Consider the following 18,082-nt stretch of genomic DNA (forward strand, 5'->3'; position numbering starts at 1 on the left):
ATATTGACACACACACAACTGTTCTGTTATCTTAGGGAAAAGGTTGCCATACGTGGCAATGGGGCAAGTATTTCTCTGCAGGGACTTTAGACATTTCAGAAGACAACCAAGGTGCAGTACGGCCCCTTAGAGCTCTTTGGAGGTATGTGTTAGTACAGCACAACAGCAGCCGGGGGAAGCAAAGCTCAGGTATTGTAAAATAAGGCTGATAGAGCTGAAAGCAGACAATTCAGTACCCCATCTCTGATCAGCTTAAAAAGGAAAAAAAAAAGTGCAACATTTTTCTCTTTCCAACATCTCCAGGGCCCCTACCACATATGCTGATACTAGCACCTGTTTTAATCCCCTGCAGTCCAACCATCCAGGGAGAAAAGCAAACACCAGTTAAAAGTAAGTATCTTTCAGATTTAAAGGGAAGGCTTGGGAGTTAGAAGTGGTCTCCTGTATCCAAAAGGAGCTGTTTAGTCCAGTAAGTACACTAAAGTGCTTTGCCTCCTCCAGCAGTTGCTGGACAGTTACTCTCAGAGGAAATCCTCCATCGTGGTTGTACATGTTTTCTGTTGCTGAGCCAGGGGCTTCTGCAGTCGTGTGGGCCATTGTCCCTCCTTCCCAGGCACAGCTGGGCCTTGGAGATTGATGCAGTGCCAGAGAACAGAAGGGCAGGATCCATATGAACACAGATTATGGAAACTTCCACAACTGTCATGAGCTCCTTTTCTCCTATCATAGGAGAGAAGTTGCTTCAACCAAGCTTTTCCATTGAGCCTTAGGTATTGTGTATTTCTGAATGACTGGTGCATTTACCGTTGTATGTAAATGTATATAATATGCAATATAGTATTTTATTTCATGTGCCCTTGGAAAGGGTTATTTTGTGCAGCCAAAAAAAAAAGGACAGAAAGACTAGAAACCCCTCTCTTGCTCCTGTTAGAGAGAAGAGCCTGACTTCCTGCACTGGATTCATGTATAGCATCATTCACATTGAATGATAATGAAGAAATTCTTGGCTCCCGAAGCTGAGCACAAGTGTCCGAGTAAAGGCTAGAAGTAGTAGTAAGTGGATTCAATAAATGTACTACTTATTTTTCTTCTTTGTGATGATCTGGAGTGATGTCATGGACCCTAAGCTGGTAGAAGCATAACAAAAACTGGAAAACCTTAAAGCCAATACTTGGGAGGGCAACAAAGCTAAGTTATATCTGTAACAACATAGAAACAGCATCCTAAGGCTTCTTTCTCTGCAAGTACAGCTGTAGGCTGACACAGCACATGGCCTGTGGTTAGAGACTCATTGTTACTGGTTTGTTCTAGTGATGACATTTGGGCCATCCCTGGCTGCTGCAGGAGTTCCAGCCGCTGTGGAGCGATGCTGTGCACCTTCCGCTCAGGTGTGCTCCCACACCTGGCCCTGGCCAGCAGCCCACGAGCAGTCATCAGCAACCTGACATTCAACTGGAAGTAAAACATTGTTTAAATAGTCATGGTTGTGACAGCATTATAGAACAGCCTTACAGCTCTCACTTCACAAATAAACGCAGCAGCAGCAGCACAGCTATTTTGCATGCTGCCACAGGAGGACAAGGCTCTCAGGACCAATGCTACTGATGCTCCATTAACCACAGTTTCCTGCTCCTAATCCATTACAGGTTGTCACTTACTTACACAATTACTTCACACTTTACTTCAGACTTTGGTACATGTTCAAGGAGATGATGGATTCATACATTAAAAAAATAATCAGGGTACTAGGAATAACGTTCAATAAATGTCAAGGTTATTTTACTGGCAATAGTCCTTCAATCAAGGCAGCAAAGGGTAGCAGCATGTTCTCATTATTTATTGTTCCCCCCTCCCCCTGATTGCTTCATTTCTATGCTATGCTAGTTCTTACTGCTTTTGCTAACAGCAAACAAATCACCTGCTGTGGTCAGATCCAAAGGTGGGACGTCCTTATCTGATTTAGCTGATGGGTCATTTTTGGATCTGCTAAGTCTCTCAGAAAGCACACAGCTGCAGAAGCAGCCCTCCGCCCCAGCCCTTCCCTCAAAGCTGTCGAAACAAAACACTCCCTCCTAAGAGAAGTTCTTCTTATAATCAGAAGCTCTGTGATATCAAAAAGCCATCAAAACTATATTTTCCAGTGAGATGAACTGGTTACTAGATACCCATCAGGCACTTACACATTATGGACCCTCACACTTCTTTTTGATACTGGGAAAAAAAGAAAAACCTCATCTTCTTACCTCACTGTTTAGCAACAGAACTTGATGGTAAGCAGCAGTTCACTGCCAACACGAGGAAAATGGTAAGCACAAAACATTATCTGAAAAAAATGTTGTAATATATAGTGAAAATATTTTTTGTAGTATGATGACCCATTCAAAAAGGAGTAATTTGACCCAGGTATCAGAAAGGCACCTGATTGTAATAGAAGCAGTAGTGAGGTCATGTCACTTAACTGGAAGGGTGCAGGGAAGATGAGAATTGGCAAAACAATAGGAAACAAAGTGGTGGTTTTAGTTTTTTGTTTTAAGAAAGCCATCAGTGTCTCTGTGAAAATAAAAAAGCAAGCTCAGCACCTGAAGCTGGAACTTCCACTCACACGCAACCTGTGGAATTCAATCAGGAAGATACTTAAAAGTGGGCTGCTACAAATTTCCGCTCAGTACAGGACCTACTGGTACAAGTCTCAGCTACAGGGAACTGGGAGAATTCTTCTGTAGGTGGCAGCATGTATCAACTCTAATAAAAAATCTGATGGCTGAAAGGTGCAGCTTCTAGAAGTCAGAGCGGCACACAGCAGCCTAGCTATGTCAATCTAACAAACAACTTTTGATCGAACTTACCCTGTTTTTCAGCCCTCACACTCAGCTCATAAGAGCATCCTCTGATGGCTGGCCAATCGTTTTGCTGTATCAACAGTATCACGGTAAGAAAAGCAATGACAAACTGGACTGAACATGTCAAATGAACATGGAACAAACCTGTTCATCCTCCTTGCTGAATTGTGAGTGTCCCTGGCAGACACTGCAGCCGCAAGTGAGATGCCAAGAGTGGCACCCAACACGGGGTGTTACCAGCGGGCTCCCATCACGCAGCAGGACACGGCTTGAGCACTGGTACCTCCACTCCAGTTATCAGGGCTTTACCTACAGATTGATTATTTCCCCTTTTTCCTAAAGGCCTGGGGGATGGAGGGATGTGAAAAGAGTAAACACTGAGAATTATTTAAAGCTCCAGCTCCAAGACTCAATTTCTCCCCATTCTCACCTATATAATCTTATCAACTTCCCAAGTGTCTCCACAATGTTTGTAAACCAGCCTGTCCATCACAGCAACACCGCCCGAGCTGTCCAAAACTCAGCTCACACTTATTTCACTTACGCTAACAGCAGATCATAAATCAGGCTGGTCTTAGGCTCCTTCAAGTCAAGTTACTAGAAAAAGCGCACTTCAGGCTGTAAAACAACGTGTTGCCACTAAGGCCTCACACCATGGCTGCCCTTTAAGCCCCGAACTTCCTGATAGAGCAGCTGTCCTGCCTGGCTTAAGTGAGGCAAAGTAGGACATGGAAAGTGTGGGGACCCAGTCCCCATTCATAGTGTGCACTGTGTACATATACCATATACAATAGACTTTTAATGCATTTCCAGTGTTTTCCCTTTCTTATAGCTCACAATCCCTTCATGTCAATGAAGTAATTGTGCAGTGCACCTTGTGCAGCATTAAGTAGCTATAAATGCTGTAACACCAAAAAGAAAAAACAACCAACCAAAGTCCTTTTCTTACAGAGCACAGTCACCATTTTTATACCAACAAGAAACCCTGTACAGCAGTGACATTGGCTTCTGACAGCACACAAAGCTTGCCCTTGGATGTTAACACTGAGAAAAAGCATTAACTAGTCCTGGGCTCAAATGGAAACCCAAGCACAGAACAGCCCCAAGCAGCTGTCGCAGGTTAACGCCACTCTGGGACAGGTGCCTCTGTCACCCTGCCCCACATGCAAGTGCCCTTAAAATAGAAACACAAAGCAGAAAGAAGTTCAAAAGCCACATGTGAATTATGGTGGGGGCAGTGAGGTTAGTGAGAGGACAAGTAGTTTTAAAAAAAGGTACTATTTAAGAAAGACCCTCTACCATATAATCATGTCACATGCCAGTTAAATTCAGGCACAGAAAACCAAAATATTCTAAATAACGTGTATTTGAGAACCATTCACTCTATCAGAAGGTCTTAAAAGCAAAGTCATACAACAGTCATGGCCATCAACAAGTGCTAAGAAGACCTCATGGCACACCTTGCCCTTTTCACTATTTTCAGCTTAGTACAAAACAAAACAAAAAACAAACAGCCTCAGTAGCAGCCTGAACACACTTTTGTTTTGGCACGCGCTCTCCTCAGGTAAAGCCTGGAAAACCCATTTTAATACTCTGCCCTTCTATTAACATCCAGGTAAGAAAAATACATTTTTCCCAACTCCCACAGAAGAAGAGTCCAAATTTCCACCATGTTACAGCTGACTTACACTGGGAGATGGTGATGAACTCCATGGATACTTCAATGCTTACTCCGTTTCCATTGACTCTGGGCTTGCCAGGCTGTTAAGCACACTCTAGCACTGTGTAGCAATAGCTAAGCTACTGCTGAGTAAGCTGGAAAAGTAAAAGCATGTGTTCTTCTCCAAAATAAAACCGTGCTAAGCTTGATAAAAACCATATAGACACAAAGAGTTACAAAGCAGTTCAGGTTCAACAATTCACCAGAAGGCAATTTCTGAATTGGCTGTCAGAGAAGGAAAAAATCTATATCCCAAATAACAATTAATGAAACTACACAAAACTAGACAGAAACGCTTTTCAGCTAACTCCAGCCATACCTGTTGCTAAGTATGTTGCTTTGTCAGGTGACAACTCCAACTCAGCCTGCTCATGGGCTGTAAAGACACTGAAGTCCATAGGCAAACACTGTTCTGTGGACCCGTGTTCCCGGGAAGCGCTTCCAAAGGAAAACCTTCACAACCAAGAGAGATGGCAGCAGGTGAAGGTGTCCAGAGCAGGAGGAGGGGGCCCGGCCCTCTCGGAGGCTGGCACACCCCATTGCACACAGAACGGGTACCTGCAGCGTGAGGTGTGTGCCAAGGAACGAGGCTGGCAACTACCGAAACCTTTATCCTATCCATTCCATACGTGCAAAAATCACATTATTCCTTCTGATGAGCCAAATATCCAGAAGGTGAGATGCAATCTTGGCATGTCTTCTACCAACTACACTTATACCAAAGATTTACCCCTCAAGTCTCAGAAACTATGCAGGGATCCACAGTTTAAGTTCTAGAAAAGCTGCTGTCCCAGATAACAGGATAAGAGCACCTACAGACAAGGGGTAAAGATACTACATGGCCACCCACTAACAGTCTCCAGGAAGGGGAAAAAAGACCTTTCACTCACAGTACCTCACCTTCACCTTCTCATACCCTCTCCCTTATATTTTTGGATGTATGGCCCCCACTGTATATACATATAAAATGGGAGACAGAGGAAACCTCCATCTTTAAGGAGTTGCTTCTAAGTATCCTGAAACTGGAACACCATCTGCTTTTATCTGCATGTACTGATCCTTGCACAGAGCATCACAATGCACATCTACGCACTGCAGCAGGTTGTTTAGCTGAAGTACTGAGGAAACATCAAGTGCAGGCAGTGGGTTAACTCGGAGTGAAAGGCCACCCCAGCACTCTGCCCTCGGTAGGACTCTCTAGCAGCTTGACCTTCAACACTAGCAGGACACGGTGAAAACCAGCCCACAGGTATCTTGTTTAAAGACATCAGCCGCTTCTCACTTGGTTTCATCTGCACCTGCACAAATTAAACTTTTTCAGCTCCCCACTGAAGTGAACTGTTATTTCCAGAGACCCTAATGGCTAAAAGGGAAAGTGTATTTCCTGTGGTCACAAGAGGAAACAGATCTGGCAGGTGAAGTGAGTCATTGTGAACAGAAGAATAGGGAAAAGTACAGTCTAAAGACCTCACTCATCTTACCTTCAAGGAACAGACAGTGAATTAGACTTCACCAAACATGAAAACAACCCATTGCAAGGTCTCCCATCAAAGAACATCAGTTCTCTTCATGCAAGTGGGGACCAAGTCCTATCCAGACAAATACCTGTAGCTATTGGCACTGACTAAATTCAGCATTTGCTGCCCAGCGTGGGAAAAGGTGTTAGCCAGCACAGAAAATAGCTTCTCAGCTATGTAAACACAGTCATACACTGGAAGAGCTCTAAAGCATGCAGTGGTTGTGGCAGCCGGCCTTCACTGCATGTGAAAAAACACGTGGGCTAACTGAAAGTCAAAGACAATCTGAGCTGGCTGTGACCTCTGCTCTTTTACAGGTCTGCTGCTGGAATGTCTTTTCAGAATTTCTGAGCATAAGTATTTTCCCAACTCCTGGAACAGTGACCAAACTAACAAGGCTGCACTGGGTAATAATTTTTCTGCTTTAATACTAGATTAATGCTACTGACTCTGGGGCCACTAGGGCTCATCTCATAAAGGAAAAATACCTCGAGAATCTCCACATGACATGGCAAGAAAAAACACCTTTATCTCCTTTGTCACTTTCTCCTGTCTTTGCTCATGTATATTTCTATGGGATACAGCACAAGAACAACAACAGATTAACAGATGCAGAGATCCAGGACTGAAAACATCTTTTGGAAGACCTGAATAAATGAGTGTGCAGCACCTCCATACAGCTCCCATCTCTGTCTGCTCACTCTCAGGACTTTTTTTTCCTAAAAGACTGGAAACTTCTGAAACTACTGACCTGTGCCTCATACCACTGAGCTGCTTCTTCAGTCCATGTCAGCCTGAGGTGAGATTCCTCAGCTCTTCCTACATTTGGGCTCTGCAGCTCCTGGAAGACAACTCTGACAGGGTCTGTCATAAGGAAGCAATGCAATCTGCATGAGCACTAGAATGGGTAAAATAAGCAAAGAGAAAAAGTTCTGAGCACAGCAGAAGATAATGGGCACTGTGATTTTTTTCTCTTACAATCTTTACGGGGGACTACACAGAATGAAAGCAAGCATGCTTCCAGATACAGTCCATTCTAACCTCATTTCAAGCAGCTCCATGGTATTTTCCCAAAACAAAGATACTGGTGACGGTGCTCTCATGCTCCTGGTGTTCATTAATTACAGTAGTCTGAAAACTTGCCTTCTCAGGGTCTAAGTGTAGTCTTTTAATATGTATCACAGATAAGGCTCTGCCATTTCATTTCCCCATTCAGTCCAAATCCTCAATACAGTAACAGTCACTTCTGCTCCTGATATTAAATACATTCGGCTCTTTTGCCCACTTCCCTTCTACTTCTTCTAGAAGATGCTCCCTTCTCTCCCCCTAATTTTCTCCTATAAGCAGTAGAAAAGATTAGACTTTATTAGAAAATTCATTTTTCTCCAAACTCCTTTCCCAGTTGTGACTGTGCAAGAACCAGACCACAGAAAGTGCTCCAGGAACCCAAACCTTCCAGCCATCAGACTGTGCTCGCCAGTCAGATCCAGGAGTTTTGCCCAATAACAGGCAGCTCAAAATCACCACAGAGTTCAGTTTAAAAACCACAAAGCTTAACACATTCTTACAAACACCAGCATATATAATTAGTATGTAAACAGAAACCTTTCAGAGGAATACAAGGGGCTGTAAGGAGATTTTTAAGTAGTTACTGTTGCACAATTGGAACTAGAGGAACCTCAGCCATGCTCTCCGGCCTGTACAGTACACACAGTCAAACCAATGGAGCCTGTGCAGCAATTTTGCCTTATGCCTGTGAGTTAGTTAGTTTGTTTTTCAGAATATCACTGAAAATCTCAAACACAAACAGACACATATTTCTAGCTTGCAAAAAATTAAAAGCTCACCATTGTTATTGGCTAAACCTAAGTAAGAGGCAAAATAGTACTGAGAAACTGGATTCTTAACATCCACCAATCACCTGTCTTCCAGTTTTAAAAGCCCTCAAATTTATGTGCTCATAATGCTTACAAGTAGCAGCAGCCTGTTAAATTTCCTTGGCATAAGAACAGAAGCTTCCTAAAATTAATTTTCTGCAATGTTGTCCCTGTTGGGTATCTTGCATAGTCCACCAAACACCTCTCTAAAGGCATGGGAGCAGACCACCGGCTTCTTTACCAATCGCATCAAGGGTGAGCCGGTACTGTTTTGCATGATACTTCAGAAATACAAAGCTCTGCATTACCACATGATTTCAGTGGCGTCAAGTCCAGAAGAGGAACCGGGTATCTGGCAGAAGCGCAGGCAGAACATCGCAGGCTTACCACAACTCCCCTGACTCCCACCAACAAGCCCGTCCCCACGTACCTCAGCCTCTGCAGACACGCCATTCTCAGAGCAGTGCCAGGCAAGGAACTTCTGGCCTGTGTAAAAGCTGCGGCCACCTGCCTTGTCCTGCACTGCTGTTCCCCGAGGCAGGACAGCTATCCACCAGGCTCACAGAAGCTCCCACTGACACACAGCTGGCCAGCTCCATGAGACTGTCAACATCATAGCAGAGAGAAGAGAGTCAGTCTAAGAAAACAAGCGTTTAATCAGGAAACAAGACGAGACAAGGGATAAGAAACTGATTACAGGAGAGTAATACCCCAGCCAAAAGAAACACGATTGTACAACTCGGAACGACCGGGATCAGAACATCCTATGAGCCAGCAGTGCCCAGTGAGGGACACTCCTGAGAAAGAGCCCAAGCACGTCAGGGCCTCTGACTGCCCCAGCCCCGGCAGCCGCTGCAGAAAGCCGCAGAGATGGCCCTGGCCCTGCTGCTCCAGTCGCAGCTTCTCTCAGCCGGAGGTGCTGAAAGGAATGGAGAGCGCACGGGCTGTGCGCGGCAGTCCCAGCCTCTCCCGACAGGAGATGTGTGGAGTCAGAGAAGCCCATACAAAAAAAAAAAAACAACAAACAAACAAAAAAGTTTACATATTTATAAATGCCAAAATAAATATTTAAGACAGAATCCCCCACCCCTCTAACACGTGCGTAATCACACTGCAAACTGCTCGCGGAACAGCCTCCAGGGGCTCAGGGAAAAAGTGGTGACTACACCACAGGGCAGCCAGCTCAACTTCCTTCTTGTTTCCTGATGCTTCGAAGCCTGCAGCCCACTGGGAAGGAGGAAGAAGAGCGAGCAAAGCAGAGCGCCAACACGCAACAGTGCTGGAGAGGAATGTCATGGTATAAATACATCAGATCAGTGGTTTCCAACAAGTTAAAACTAAAGTAAAAAAGACACCAGAAGGAAGGATGGTGTAAATGGAACTACAACTATGCGGGGCAAAGGGGTTTGTGTCCATGGAGCTCCGCCAGCTGTCACGGTGAGAAGGTGGTCATTTCCAGAGAGACCCTTTGCCACAGCTCATTTTTCTGCTTGCTGCGCTTTAGGTTCTGGAGAATATCGTTAAACTGCATCATGCCCATGGGAGTCAGGCAGAAGGCGCTTCTGGCGCTGCGGATGGCATTCACAAAGTCATCGTAGTCAGCTGGAGTGAGATGGATCAGACGATGATGGATGTACTGGATGGGAACAGGGAAAGAGCCTTAAGGTATTTGCTCACCACCCTCATGCTGGTGACACTCAGAGCTCCCAAGGTGACATGCCACATGATCCTGCTACCCACAACAGGTCCCAAGACTCGGAGGCTCTAACTGAGGACAGCTAGCCCAGAAGTCAGCAGTGCTGTATTTTACATGCTAACACAGCCAAGGCGAGTGTCCCCTCAGAGCACCAAAATGCACCACACTGCATCAGCAGGTGTTCTCTCCTTCACAATTTGAGCCACAGTGCAGCACAGAAGGGGCAGCTAATGCTCTACCCCCCCCCAGCATCTAACCCTCAGACCATTCATTCTGCAGGTTATACATGGGGACCCAGCACACTCACTGGACATCTCCTTTGCTAAGGGGTATGGAAGGAGTAAGGCTTACCCTAAGCTGGGACAAAATATCTCTAGACTTGACACATTCACTTATATCAGCTTCTTAACTAAGGCCCCCAAACTGAATTATTTTAAGAGATCTATTTTCCAATGTAGTTAGGGAAAAGAGCTCAAGTAAAGAACCTGTCATTTCTCCAAAACATTATCTATGTAATAGGACAGCTAATCCAACCTGGACAGTATGTCTACAGAATCACCCTTCCGGTCATTTAATCAAGAGAAGTAGGTACATGTGGGGTGTCCTGTTTACACTGTTTTAAGGAACAGGCAGCTCTGGTATTCCAGCTGGCTCACTGAAACACACTTGTCCTGTTTTCAAAAAATCCTGAGATATCTCATCTGTACCAGTAGTTGACCAAGCCACTTCCACTGTCAGTGCCAGCACTGGCATACCAGACAGCCATGCCAGGGCTTCATGACAAGAAGACACGCTACAAACAAGGAAACAAAAAAAAGAAGAGAGGTGGACAGGGGGCCTGAAAATACGGCAAAGAAAAAGTACAGAAGTTAAAAGGTACAGGCAGCATTTGGAGAGAGGAAGAAAGTGGACGGGGAACACAGAACCACTCATCATTCGTGGTGGGCACAGGAGGTGAGAGGCCTTGGAAGAAGCTGCACAATGAGGTCCTTTGTATGCAGCCGCCATACAGGCAAGCGATGCCTATGCTAGTCCCTGCTGCGGGAGAAGGACACATCCAGCAACGGACCAGTTCAGCCACTGTCACCCAGGGCCCCTTCCCTCTGCACACGCACACAGGCAGCGCCTGCAAGGCAGGCAATGGCCTGGCAGCTTTGGCAGGCAGGAAGACAGGCCACACGTTACCTGCAGATAGGCCTGTTGGCACCTCTGCACCAGCTGGTGGAAGGCTGGGGTGCGCAGGTGGTTGTGCACATGGGCAGGGTTGAGCCTCTGTAGAGCTTCCATGATGATCTCCTGAAGCACAAAAGGGCTCAGCACCCCCTTGGCTGCACCAACACAAAACTGATGCACATAGTTTACACCTGCACAGGAAGAAGCCAGAACAACAGTGTTAAGGTCAGAGAAACACAAGAAATCAGGTACTTCCCAGCAAGAACCTGGATTTGGAGCACCTTCTTCTCACTGTAATGTATCCTTCCATCAGGCTTGGAGGAGACAGTCTAGCAAACTCATGGGGACAAGAGATCATTCTGATACACCCATCAGGAAGACTGAAAGAAAACTGATGTGCAAGGTAACTACAGAGGCAAGGACACACTGCATCTCCTCCCACTGCTTCTTGCCTCCCCATCTAGGGAGCATCTAGATGCTCCAGCACTTGGTCTTTATGGAGCCTGCAGAGACAGCCAAGCTTTCCCACTGCTGCCTGCAGTGAAGCTCCCCCAGCAGCAGCAGGAGAAGCCGTGTCACTCGACAGGCTGTTTGTAGAAGTTGGGGTTTATGTTCTTACTGCTGATGACAGAATTTTAAAAAAAAAAGAACCGACAAAAAAAGATACAAGAGTGAAGTGGAAGTAAAAACAAAAAAATTCTAAACAACTGGTGGTTTGAACACCTATTGCTACGAAAGGTCTTCACAGAAGGTGTAAATATACATAAGAAAGAGGAATACCTACAAGATAGTGGAAAGGGAGAAGAAAACACTGTTATAGAGTGGAAGAGATATAAGCTCTGAACCCTGTCCAACCCCACGCACTTCATCCAGTGCCTGAAAACTCAACAGCATGCTTACAGAACCCAGAAATGGGACAACTGCCTGGATGAAAAGAGCAGCAGGGATCTTCTGAAACATTCTCAGAAATGGGATCAGATATTGGGCTCACCCAATCTCTGAAGTTGCACTCTTCGGAGAGCTTTTTCCCCACCATGGCCCAAATCCCAGAAAGTGGATTTCTGCTGAAGTACTGCTCTGAGCCTTACCTAACTTCGCAGCTAACCCAAGAAGCCATTTTACATCCTCCGTGTAAGGTGGGCTGCGGGAGAAGTTGTTGGGATGGTCGTTGTGAGCTCTTCGGCCAAGCATCTCCAGAGCCAGCATCCCTGTGAGAAAGGGGCAGCCAGAGTCAAGCAGCACTTCTGCCCAGTAAGAGTCCAGCACTTCACCCACTGCAATACAACCTGACGGGCCTGGCATTCATCAGCAGAAAATTCTCTGCCTGCCAAGAGTCCAGAGGGAAACAAAAGGCTCATCTTGGAGCCTGTCACCACAGGAAGTATCTGCAAGAACATCTGGATCTGCTGCCCTAGGCTGGGGAATGTGCACAGCCATCACACCTCACTAGAGCTGCAAATCAACACTCCGCTAGCACCTACAGTGGGGTCAAACAGATAGTCCCAAAGCCTGCACTACAAGAGGTGTCCTGAAAGCAACGCAATCGCTCCAAATTTTGCAGCAGAGAAGCTGCCCATAACAATCTACTCAGCTGCAAGACAACAGGCCAAAACTGAGCTGCAGTACTGCCAATGTGCAAACATTTCACTAATTCCACTACTGTTCTCCATGCAAATCCACCCATTTAAAAAGTATTAAAACACCAACAGACACTTCATGTCTTGATCTTCCAAGCCCTCTTCCCCACCACTATTCTCTCCTACTCAGGCTGTTAAATGTCTTTCACAGCTTACCACTTACTACTGTGATGTCTCCAATGACATCTACACCCCCTTCTGCCTAACAACCACTTTTTTCTATAGCTTTCAACAAAAAAACTCAAGCAACTTCCAGACAGCCTTCCTTCCATATTCTTGCTGTTTCTTTTTTGTTGCCCTGTGCTGGCTTTGCTTATCTTAGAGGCTCCCTGTTCCTGCCCCACGTATCCACTGGGTTGCACCATGACTATGCATGAGTAGCTCACCAAAATCCAAGCTCAATCACCAGCCCCAAGACTGATATCCTTGTACCAAAGGTACTTCAGAGACTTCATTTCGCCCTAACCAGTGTGGCTGGGAAAGGAATGCTAATTACACACCCACTCTCCACAAAATGTAAGATCCCTCCATGTGAGTCTTCAACAACCTACCTGAAGAGGCACAGGGCACATCCCTCTGTTCCTCTGAAGACTCAGCTGGTATCACTAAACTAGAGGTGTGCCTTCACCATCTGTGAGCAGCAGGAGCTGAACCTGATTTTTTCACAGTCATAACTTGCACAACCACATCCTCAGAGTCCTATCCAGACCCCTTTGCGTACACCAGCTGAAAGGCAAGGCTCTTCCTACATCTAACCCCCTCCGTTTCTGTTCTATTCTGATGGCTCTCTATAGCAACTGTTCAATCTTCTATTGCTTTGTCTCCACTTTTAGCCTCCACATATAATAATGAACCGGTGTTCCCCATGTAGCTAAGATGCCATCACCCCCAACAAGTGTGAATTGCCAAATGACAGTGAAAACCTGCAGCCCTGCCCTGAATCCCTCTCAAGGGGACCATAGAAACCCATTTGGCTGTCCTTACCAACTCGGTATGCGGAGTGGAGGTAGTGCAGACCCTGGGGGCTCACAGGCTGACTGTGCTGCTCATCCTCGGCAGGAAAACCCCCTGTAACAAGGGAGTTGGGCTGTGAGGACAGACTTGTCAAGGAAGCCCCCTGAATCGCTGGGAACGTTGATCCTGCATGGACACTTCCTACTGAAGAGAGCAAAACAGCAGCATTAGGACCCACCACCAGCCTAAAAAGAAGGTTTACTGGGCCATCTTCTCCCTCACCTGACTGCCCCTGCCAATGTAATGTTCTGTTCCCCTAAACAGAACAATATATCAACCAAAAACCACAGACTTACAACTGAAATACAATGGGCTAGGAATATCTCTTGTTTGCAAGCAGGTCCTGAAGGAGGTCAGTTATATGGTTGTTCATCTCTTTTGCTATGAACACGCACATCATTCATGTTTTACATGTAAATACATGTGTTGACTCAAATGTCTTTGCTATTATTAAAAGACAAGTCTAGTTCTGATTTCTTGCACAAGGAAATAAGCATGTGCATCTCTACACCTAACAGAGAGACTGCTGAGCAGGAACAGTATTAAATCACTCAAAGATCAATTCCAACACTGTGAGGTTCCTCCACTTCTGCTGTAAGACAGCTATGACTTCATCCAGCTACCATGCTGGAAGAGCGTTACTGGAGGCTTGCCTCCAATCCACCCTCAGAAAAAACAGCCATCGCACACACTGGCAGCGCGTACCAGCAGTGAAAACAGCAAGGAAACTTGAGCAGCTCTGTCACTTTTAGACACTTAACTAGTATGAGCAAAATCAAGGGAAATCACACGAAAATCCATTACATTGTACCACCTCTACGCTGACAAGACACTCAAGTTTATCCAACTTTACCTCTCGAGAAAGGCATGGAGAGGAAAAAGCAACGTTTGCTTGAGACCTGCAGAGCAGAGCTGCCGTTAGGTGTGCACACACTGTTACCCTCATGTCACAGTTTCTCTGTGGTGCTCCTACACCAGCTTGCACCATGCTCCAAGTTTTAATTTTTCCTCTTCCCCTGCCACCTCCAGCATTTTTTTTTCATGTTTACTAGTGAATAGTTGAATACCTGAGAACAACACACCTCTCAGGACAGATCTGTCTGACTTCCTCAACCAAGCAGACACACAGCGCCAAACAATCCACAAAGTGCAGCAAAATCCATGCTGCATTTGCAGTCTGGCCAAGAGGAATAATCCATAAGAATGAGCTGAATTGTTGCCACAGGTCAAGTGTCATCACGTAACTATGTACTCCAGGAACAGTGAAACAGTATTTTAGGAACTGAAACCAGAAGTTTATGCAAGCCATAAACAATGGCAACTGGAAAGGGCGGAGTTGTTTTTTCCTTTTGTTATTTTAAGTGCTGTAGGATGAGTCAGCAGTTCTGGAAGATTCATAACTCTGGAGGAATACAGAAATGGTTTCTCACGACTAAGAATCACAGCACCAGCCCAGGACTAAGGCTGTCAACAAGTGATGCTCTTCAGATCCTGAGGCCTTTGGCACTATTCTAATTGCTTTTGCTGTGGCTTTTAGGCATCAAAATGCAAGATAAAAATAACTGAAAAGATTCTCCTGATAATCTGGATATGAAGGAGGTCAACACAGCTCTTAAGTTTTTTCCCATGTACCAGTCTTCCAGCACCTGGTGACTTGCAAAGAACTGATAAGCAAATGGACAAACAGGCAAACATTACAACTTCTCCAGTGAGAGGTAACAGCCTGGGTCAGCCATGACCCATTGGTGCAAAAGCCCGTGGCAATGAGGGCACATCCACAACTCAGTCAATGTCTGCTGTTCCAGTGCTGTATACTATTTGATGGGTCTGCACCAGAGCACTCCAGTCCCAACACAACATGTGAGCAATCAATTTAGATTGCCATTGACATGATCCTGCCAAAACACCTGTCCTCTCTACAGAAGTTCCACATTTTTGGTACGGGCATGAAAGACACCTGTTAGTGCTACCACAGCAGAAATCTGCCTGCTTCTTGCACTCCCTATTCATCTGATCCAAAAGAACCACAAGAGCCTGCTCAAGATCATCTATGCTCATCTTGCCCTATGGGGAGGGGAAATAAAGCTCTAATAAGTTAGTCAAAAAGGCCAGGAGGGCTCCAAACACACTTTGGTCTGAGCCCAAAATAATCTCATACTGGACATTCAGCTAAACAGAAATTAAAGCTCCACCAGCTGAATCAGGTCCTATTATGAATCCCACTCCCCCTGAGCATGCACATCTTTAAGCTGGGGCAGATTTGGTCAGAACTTCTCAGTGCAAGAACAGACCACCTGTGGTCAATGAGGGGCAGGACTTGACTGAGGTGCAGCTAGGAGCATGGTAAATAAACCTGTGCTGTGCACAGCCCAGGGCTGTAACACTTACTCGCTACATTGGAAGACAGTGACAGTCCTGTCTCACTGTGATAGGGATGCACCGCAATCTGCGTCATGGATGGGACCGGCACACCAGGGAATGACACTGCTGTAGCTGCCAGTGACGGTGTTGTTACCGAATATGGGTACTGCGCTCCTATGAATGCTGGATGGACACCCTAAAACAGAAAACAAATCACAGTCATGTCTACTTGGTCTGACCTTTTAGAAGTAGTCCAAAACATAATGTCTCCACACAAACCCCAGAGCATTTGAAGTCCAGTCTGATAGGGAAAAAATAGCACAGGAAGAATCAGCACACAAATTACATTGCACCACATGACCATTACATGTTCTTGCTCCTCCTCCTTTTAAATCTAATCAGTTTGCAGAAACTCACTCCAACAACTTTCAAAAATATGCAGAGGTTGAAATAAACTTTGATTTCCCTCTGTAGTCTCTATTCAGCCTGCAAGTTCTCAAGAAGACAAGCTCTCTGTCCAGTACCTTCTGAGAAACTATAGAGCAATAAAAGTTAAAAACCACTGATGTATTACATTTTATATTATCTTGAGACTTTAAATGCACCCACAGAAGCCTCCTTATAATGCAAAAGCTGAGCTAGGGAGCCAAAGTAGCCAGCACAAATCAGCAAGTAAGTGAGAGCAGAAACAGGATCTCGAGCCATAGCAGGTCTGAGCCCCATACTCCCTCCAGTCAGAGGTACTCCCTCTGCAAGCAGCCACACAAGGTCACTGTAAACGAACAAGGCACAGGCAAAACTCACCTGGGGATATGCTGAGCCAGGCACCGGGAAGACAGCTGGACGTGGCATGTGCTGGATGGTGTGTCCAATATACTGGGGGTTACAGGGGATGTGAGTCTGAAGGGTGGTGTAGGGGTGGAGGCCCTGCGTGTGTGTGTGTGCCATCGCTGGCCCTGCCATCGTATGCTGCTGGTACATGGTTGACCCCACGGAGATCACCGGCATGACTGTTGCTGCTGCGGTCACCGCGGCTGCCACTGTTACAGTGGTCGGCTCAGAGGTCACCCTGTTGTCTGTCAACCCACGCGCTGCTTCCGAGGCAGCCCGTGCGCCACTGGCACTGCAACCAGTGGCACCTTCTCTCTGGGCTGGGGTCCCACCAACAGTTTGTTCGTAAAGCCAGTACCACTGGTGAGCTACTTCAAAGAGGACTTCTGGGTACACACCACCTCCTTTGGCTGCTTCTTCTACTGCCATACAGGCCTTTTCCAGCATCAGATTGTCCTAGAGGGTAGAAAGAAAAGCAGAAGTGAAAAACACAAAACCAGAAATATAAGGCAGCAAAACAACAATAGGAGAAAAGTATAAGGCACTTGAAAATGACTAACACTATGGGGAGCAGACAGATCATAACTATGCAGCAGAATAACCAGTTCTTCATGAGATGGGAAATCCACAAGACTGGGATTAAGACTGTCCAATTGCAGAGAAGCCAATCCCACAAGTAACAGCACGTCATTGATGCTGGAAATCAGCTTGCGCTAGCCAGCCCCCGTGTGATGCTCACCTGTTCCTTACACTGCACCAGAGCCCTCTGGATCTCATTTGGGTTCAGGGCATGAGCATGGGGCAGGCAGCTGAGTGCCAGTTCAGCAGCTGCCCGCACCATGTTGGAGTCTCTGGCCCGTGAAGCTCTGTCTGCCAATGATGCCACCTCTGGGGGAGTGAGATGTCCATCCCAACACTCCACCAAGATGTTCAAGGCTGCGCTACCAATCTCCATGGCCTGCCCTAAGAGTAAAAGAGAAGACTCTCACACCACTGTATGCCCAGCGCAGTTCCAGTAAGCTTTCGCCCAACAGGAGATGCACTCCCCACTTCCTTCAGGAGTGGCTACAGAGCCCAGCTGTTCCCCTTAGGCTTTAAGTCATATTTAGTCTCTTTCTCCCAAAACAAAGGACAGGCAAGAGCTGTCATTAAGCAAGCAGCAAGTGATGTTAAAGTTAAGCTAAAGATATATTTGAGATAGTGATAGGAACTTGCTATAGCTGATTTTAGTACCCACAAATCACAGTCTGGACTGTTGCTCTATTTCCATCACACCAGAAAAATGGGAATTTTCAAGGGCGTGCTTCTCAGGCTCTAGAAGCCATGTGGATAGAAAGCAGGTAGCAGGCCTGGGTGCAAAGAGAAGCAGGAGAAAAGTGTTCAGCAGACTCCTAAAGGAGAAGCTAAGACTAGTCT

At 46.0% G+C, this 18,082-nt stretch overlaps 1 protein-coding gene across 1 annotated transcript in view; it reads right to left on the reverse strand.

Moving 5' to 3' along the window:
* Positions 1–8,590: 8,590 nt before the first annotated feature.
* The window catches only part of ZSWIM8 (zinc finger SWIM-type containing 8), a 56,258-nt gene continuing 46,766 nt past the window's right edge, over positions 8,591–18,082 (reverse strand). Inside the window, exons 20-26 of the mRNA XM_080347752.1 lie at positions 17,406–17,629; positions 16,640–17,122; positions 15,863–16,031; positions 13,445–13,618; positions 11,912–12,031; positions 10,836–11,014; positions 8,591–9,590 (exon numbers count right to left, since the gene is read on the reverse strand). Coding sequence (XP_080203878.1) covers positions 9,387–9,590; positions 10,836–11,014; positions 11,912–12,031; positions 13,445–13,618; positions 15,863–16,031; positions 16,640–17,122; positions 17,406–17,629 — 1,553 coding nt within the window. The 3' untranslated portion in view covers positions 8,591–9,386. The remainder of the gene's footprint in view (positions 9,591–10,835; positions 11,015–11,911; positions 12,032–13,444; positions 13,619–15,862; positions 16,032–16,639; positions 17,123–17,405; positions 17,630–18,082) is intronic.

This window comes from Nesoenas mayeri (genome assembly GCF_963082525.1).
Source record: "Nesoenas mayeri genome assembly, chromosome: 7".
Lineage (NCBI taxonomy): Eukaryota > Metazoa > Chordata > Aves > Columbiformes > Columbidae > Nesoenas > Nesoenas mayeri.